General features: G+C 43.8%; 1 protein-coding gene across 5 annotated transcripts in view; it reads right to left on the reverse strand.

Annotated features, from left to right (window-relative positions):
- Positions 1–7,500, reverse strand: part of wwp2 (WW domain containing E3 ubiquitin protein ligase 2) — a 57,511-nt gene that overhangs the window by 27,682 nt on the left and 22,329 nt on the right. For all 5 annotated transcript variants that reach the window (XM_046850578.1, XM_046850576.1, XM_046850577.1 and 2 more), the window contains exon 10: positions 3,989–4,163. In XM_046850578.1, coding sequence (XP_046706534.1) covers positions 3,989–4,163 — 175 coding nt within the window. The remainder of the gene's footprint in view (positions 1–3,988; positions 4,164–7,500) is intronic.

Genomic DNA, 7,500 nt, shown 5'->3' on the forward strand with positions numbered 1-7,500 from the left:
CAATTGCACATCTTCTCCACACTACAAACAGCCACCTGGACCAAAGAAATGGGAATTACACAAAGATGTTGTTCGTGGACTACAGTTCAGCATTCAACACCATAATTCCCTCCACACTCACCTCTAAGTTGGAGGTCCTGGGACTCAGCCTGCCGCTGTGTCAATGGATCTCGAACTTTCTGACGGACAGACCACAAGCTGTACGGGTGGGAAAACACACCTCATCCACCCTCACCCTCAGCACTGGAGCTCCCCAGGGTTGTGTTCTGAGCCCCCTGCTGTACTCACTGTACACACATGACTGTGTGGCCACTTCCAACTCCACAACCATCATCAAGTTTGCTGGCGACACCGTTGTGGTGGGCCTGATCTCCAACAACGGCGAGACGGCCTACCTACAGGAAGTTAAAAACCTGGAGAGATGGTGCCAGGAGAACAACCTTCTCCTGAACGTCAGCAAGACTAAGGAGTTGATCGTGGACTTCAGCACGAAGCAGGAGCGGTCATACCAACCGCTAAACATCTGCGGACTCCAGTGGAAAGAGTGGACAGTTTCCGGTACCTGGGTGTTCACATCACACAGGACCTGTCTTGGTCCTGTCACATCAACACCCTGGTGAAGAAGGCCCGGCAGCGTCTGTACCATCTGAGACGCTTAAGGGACTTTAAACTACCCTCTCAGGTGCTTAAGACTTTTTACACCTGCACCATCGAGAGCGTTCTGACGGGTAGCATCACTTCCTGGTTCGGGAACAGCACCATGCAGGACAGACGAGCCCTCCAGAGGGTGGTGCGTTCAGCGAGCGTACCATCCACACCGAGCTCCTGACCTGCAGGACATCTACAGCACGGTGCAGGACCAGAGCCAGGAAAATTGTGAAGGACCTCAGCCATCCCAACAATGGACTCTTTTCTCTGTTGCGTTGGGAAACGCTTCCGCTCCCTGAAGGCGAACACAGAGAGAATGAGGAGGAGCTTCTTCCCGCAGGCCATTCGGAGTTTAAACCAGGAAACACCCAGGATCTAAAAACTGGCCCACTCTCTCCATCATCACCATTTTTCCCCTGCACAACCACACTTTTCGTGCTACGGCACATTATACACTGGACTTGCACAGCACAGTGCACTTTACATTCCATCTCTTTTCATATTTTCTTTTCATTTTCTTTTCATATTTATTTCATATTTTTATATTCTCTTTTCTTATACCACACCATCCCGCACAAGGACACTTTACACCACACCTCACTGCACACGGACACTCATGGTCAATCATAACTTGTTTACTGTTGTTTACTGGCTAACTGCACACTGCCATAAACATAAACATTTTCTGTGTACATTTTCAGTGTATGTGTATATATATGTATATGTATGTGTATATATGTGTATATGTATATGTACGTATATATACATATATATTTATATATCTCTACATCTTATTTATCTGCCTTCTTTCTTATTATATTTTTCTTTAAATTTTGTTATTATATTTATATTTTTTATATTTTCTATTCTCCTTTTGTACCCTATTTTATTCCCTCATGCCGGACCGTCGTCAAAAGCATTTCACTGCATGTCGTACCCTGTATGTATGTGTTTGTGACAAATAAAATTTGATTTGATTTGATTTGATTTGATTACTTTCCCCTATAGAGTCATTACTCTCCCTAGAGTCATTACTCTCCCCTATAGTCATTACTCTCCCCTATAGAGTCATTACTCTCCCCTAGAGTCATTACTCTCCCCTATAGAGTCATTACTTTCCCCTATAGAGTCATTACTCTCCCCTAGAGTCATTACTCTCCCCTATAGAGTCATTACTCTCCCCTATAGAGTCATTACTCTCCCTATAGAGTCATTACTCTCCCTATAGAGTCATTACTCTCCCTAGAGTCATTACTCTCCTATAGAGTCATTACTCTCCCTATAGAGTCATTACTCTCCCTATAGAGTCATTACTCTCCCTAGAGTCATTACTCTCCCTATAGAGTCATTACTCTCCCTAGAGTCATTACTCTCCCCTATAGAGTCATTACTCTCCCCTATAGAGTCATTACTTTCCCCTATAGAGTCATTACTCTCCCCTATAGAGTCATTACTCTCCCCTATAGTCATTACTTTCCCCTAGAGAGTCATTACTTTCCCCTAGAGAGTCATTATTCTCCCCTACAGAGTCATTATTCTCCCCTACAGAGTCATTACTCTCCCTATAGAGTCATTACTCTCCCTATAGAGTCATTACTCTCCCTATAGAGTCATTACTCTCCCTATAGAGTCATTACTCCCCTATAGTGTCATTACTCTCCTATAGAGTCATTACTCTCCTATAGTCATTACTCTCCCTATAGAGTCATTACTCTCTATAGAGTCATTACTCCCCTATAGAATCATTACTCTCCCCTATAGAATCATTACTCTCCCCTATAGAGTCATTACTCTCCCCTATAGAATCATTACTCTCCCTATAGAATCATTACTCTCCCTATAGAATCATTACTCTCCCTATAGAGTCATTACTCTCCCTATAGAATCATTACTCTCCCCTATAGAATCATTACTCTCCCCTATAGTCATTACTCTCCCCTATAGAGTCATTACTCTCCCCTATAGAGTCATTACTCTCCCTATAGTCATTACTCTCCCCTATAGAGTCATTACTCTCCCCTATAGAGTCATTACTCTCCCCTATAGTCATTACTCTCCCCTAGAGTCATTACTCTCCCCTATAGAGTCATTACACTCCCCTATAGAATCATTACTCTCCCCTATAGAGTCATTACTCTCCCCTATAGAGTCATTACTCTCCCCTATAGAGTCATTACACTCCCCTATAGAGTCATTACTCTCCCCTATAGAGTCATTACTCTCCCCTATAGAGTCATTACACTCCCCTATAGTCATTACTCTCCCCTATAGAGTCATTACTCTCCCCTATAGTCATTACTCTCCCCTATAGAGTCATTACTCTCCCCTATAGAGTCATTACTCTCCCCTATAGAGTCATTACTCTCCCCTATAGTCATTACTCTCCCCTATAGAGTCATTACTCTCCCCTATAGAGTCATTACACTCCCCTATAGTCATTACTCTCCCCTATAGAGTCATTACTCTCCCCTATAGAGTCATTACTCTCCCCTATAGAGTCATTACACTCCCCTATAGTCATTACTCTCCCCTATAGAATCATTACTGTCCCCTATAGTCATTACTCTCTCTGCTGCACTTCATGTAAACTGCTTTATTTTTCAGAGAGATGTGTGTGTGTGTGTGTGTGTGTGTGTGTGTATTAGACGCAGGAAACAGGCCATTAATGACTTTGGCTCAGAGCAATTACAAAACAAACCACTCTGTGTGTGCGTGTGTGTTACATGCTCTGTTCTGAGCTGACGTATCGTGAGAGTCACTATGCTCTCTGTGTGTGTGTGTGTGTGTGTGTGTGTGTGTTCTGCTGCATGCACTCAGGCTCCTGTAATGTCAGAACCAGGTGTGAAATGTTGGAGGTGTGTGACAAAGGCTACTCAAGAGACTTGAGGTCTCAGTTAACCAGACACACACACACACACACACAGGACACATGATATCCTGGTTTTATGGTACACTGAGACAATTCTGTGTGTGTGTGTGTGTTTGTGTGTGTGTGAGAGAGAGAGTGTTATTCTGGTCTCTTTGGTGGAGCTGCAGCTCTAAATATCTTAAACAGTTATTTACTATACTCGCTGTAATTATCTCCAAAAAACAGACTGAAAGCGGATCATTATTCTGATTATTTTTATCCCCTCGCCCCTTTACCCATAATGCCCTGCTCCCACCTCACCATGGGGGAGTTGATGTCGTCTGGTGGAAAAGTACTATGTTGGGCCGGTGAGCTAATTCCATCAGACTCTTAACACGCTTAAGCTTTTAGCGTCCCTCCCTGATCTATATTCACTACACGCCTCTGCCGTCGGGAAGGATATCACCGTGTGTGTCTGTGTGTGTGTGTTACCTGGTACAGGTATCTCTGGTTGAACAGGTGCATGGCCCCCTGAAGTTGACTGCGCTGACTCTGCCACTGCTCGAAGTTCCGGACCGACTCAGCTGTGGGGCGCTGCCACGTTGTCGTCCGCGTGTTGTGGTCCACGTAGTAAAACCTTCCACGCTGATCCACACGCTTCTCCCACCTACACACACACACACACACACACACACACACACACACACACACACACACACACACACACAATACATAAAATAAGTAAACAAAACATTTATAGGGAGTTGATACTTATGAAACACAGATAATGAACTGTATAATAAACATATAGAGAATAAATGTAGACATGATGTTGGTGAGATGTTAAGTGATGATGTCACATGACCAGGTTTGTTATTGGCTCATGATAATTAAACTCCGCCCCCAAATCAGGATTCCTACACATACTCACACACACAAACACACTTACACACTGTCATACACACACACACATATACAGACACACACATACACACGAATGCACGCAAACCCACACACACGCTCATACACACACACACACACACACACACATACACGTGTATATACACACACACACTCATACGCACACTTACACACGTACACACACACATTTATACACTCGCATTCATACGCAAACTCACGCACACTCACGTACACACACACACACACACTAATAGACACTCATATACACACACACTCATAACAACACACTCATACACACAACACACACTATCACTCTCATATGCACACTCACTCATACACACATGCATACACACTATCACTCTCCTACTCGCACTCATACACACACACACCTACACACACTCATACACACACCCTCACAATCATACACACAATCACTGTTATGCACACACTCACAACACATACACTTCTGCACACACTCTCTCTCTCTCTCTCTCTCTCTCTCTCTCTCTCTCTCTCTCTCTCACAGGCGCACACACACACCATGTTGGGGACTTCATATCTAAACACATGTAGCTTGGAAGCCAGGGATATTCTCACAGCACTGACCTCAGCACAGCAGAATTTTCAAAAGAAAACACACACACACACACACACGCTCTCTCTCTCCTCCCCCAGGTTGACTAACCCAGAACAGACGACGTGCGGCTGCAGTTAGCGTTAGCGCTCTACGCTAATTGAGGCTCTGAACGCTGTGCAGCTCTGAAAGGCCTTTTGTTCTCCATCTCCAGCGGAAAAACTGAAGCAGGCCTCGCTGACCTTTCCTCAAAACACACACACACACACACACACACACACACACACACACACACACACACACACACACACACACACACACACACACACACACACACTCTGCACTGATTGTAAAATGACTGCTGTCTCTGTGTAATCAGTGTAATGGAGACGTAGAGACGGGGCAGTGCTGCATTTTAGGGGGGATAAGAATCATTTTTTGTTTTCTCCAAGTTCCACGCCTGTCAGATCAGATGAAGTTTCTCCAAACACACACACACAGACACACACACACACACACACAAGGACAGTGTGTTCTATAAGTCTCCCCCCACCCACCCATTGAAAAACAGAACCATAAGCACATCAATGTCATGTTAAACCTGGTGTGTGTGTGTGTGTGTGTGTGTGTGTGTAAAGAACAGATTCTTCACACAGTATTAAATAATTTTGCTCTAAATTACAGCCTTTGTTTCCTGAATGATGTTTCTGCACACAGTTTCCCTGACAGAAAAACATACAGATTTTTTTTCTGCCAATAAATAAATAAATAAATAAAACAAATAAATCAATAAATCAATAAATGATTAAATAAATAAACCTGCATGCTTTTATTAAGAATAAAGATTCTCAATCATTTTTCAGTAATAAATTCCCACAGTGGACAGTAAATAAAGTGACGAGGTGTAAACAGGGGGAAATGTTTATATAATGTAATAAATTAACAGTGTATAATATAATAAGGAGTTAAACCCAGTCATTAGTGTTACACAGGTCAGGAGACTCTCAGTGTCTCAACTCCAGATAAATGTGGAGGTTTGTGTTATGAAGGACATCCAGAGTAAAACATCTGCCAAATCAAATATACGGATCAGGAATCAGAATTTCATAGCGGATCAGTCGAGGCCCGGATTACCAACAACCACCACAGGTATCATTAACAACAGGGTACTGGTGTAAACTGTGCTGCTGTTGTCTGAAGGAGGAGAAGGAGAGGAGGAAGACGTCTACAGAGACAGCAGGGAAAGGAGAAGTGGAGGAGAAGTGGAGGAGAAGTGGAGGAGAAGTGGAGGAGAAGTGGAGGAGAAGTGGAGGAGAAGTGGAGGAGAGTGGAGGTTCGGGTTGGTACTTTAAATGTTGGTACTATGACGGGTAAAGGGAGAGAGGGAGCTGATATGATGGAGAGGAGAAAGGTAGAGATGTTGTGTGTTCAGGAGAACAAGTGGAAAGGAGTAAGAGCAGGAACATTGGAGGTGTTTAAACTGTTCTATCATGGTGTGGATGGAAAGAGAAATGGTGTAGGGGGATTCTGAAGGAAGAGTACAGTAAGAGTGTAGTGGAGGTGAAGAGTTTCTGATAGGGTGATGAGCGTGAAGCTGGAAGATGAAGGCGTGATGATAAATGTCATCAGTGCTTATGCTCCACAAGTGGGTTGTGAGATGGAGGAGAAGGAAAGATTCTGGAGTGAGTTAGATGAAGTGGTAGAAGGTGTAGGAATGAAAGATTGGTGATTGGGGCAGACTTTAATGGTCATGTAGGTGAAGGGAACAGAGGTGATGAGGAGGTGATGGGGGTGTAGCTAGACAGCATCGGATGGTGGTCTGTAGGATGGTTTTGGAGGTGAAGAAGAAGAGGAGGAGAGTGAGGACTGAAAGAAGAATAAGATGGTGGAAACTGAAGGAGGAAGACTTTAGTGTGAGGTTCAGGAGGAGGTCAGACAGGAGCTCGGTGGTGGTGAAGAGGTGCTGGATGATTGTGGAACTACTGCAGGAGTGATGAGGGAGACAGTTAGAAAAGTACTTGGTGTGACATCTAGAAATAGAGAGGAAGACAAAGAGACGTGGTGATGGAACGAGGAAGTGCAGGAGAGCAGAAGGGGAATGAAAGTCAGTAGGAGTAAGACAGAGTGCATGTGTGTGAATGAGAGGGAGGGCAGTGGAGGGGTGCGGTTGAAGGGAGAAGAGGTGGAGAAGGTGGAGGAGTTCAGGTACCTGGGGTCTACAGTGCAAAGCAATAGAGAGTTTAAAAAACATAATATAATAAATAAATATAATATATATAAATCATATTATTCTGAAATATTTATAAGCAATCATTTCTGAGCACCAATAACCTCCCCAGTTACCATAGCAACAAACCAAACAAAGGAGGTTTTTAATAGTGTGTGAAGCTCCAATTGCATGACCAAATCCTTACAACTATTCCACTAACTGCAGTAACTGTAGACATCCAGACTCTGATACGTCTTTAGCGCTTCTCTCGTGTAGACGCACTCGGCCTCAACCAGACCA

Source organism: Silurus meridionalis, chromosome 5 (genome assembly GCF_014805685.1).
Source record: "Silurus meridionalis isolate SWU-2019-XX chromosome 5, ASM1480568v1, whole genome shotgun sequence".
Taxonomy (NCBI): domain Eukaryota; kingdom Metazoa; phylum Chordata; class Actinopteri; order Siluriformes; family Siluridae; genus Silurus; species Silurus meridionalis.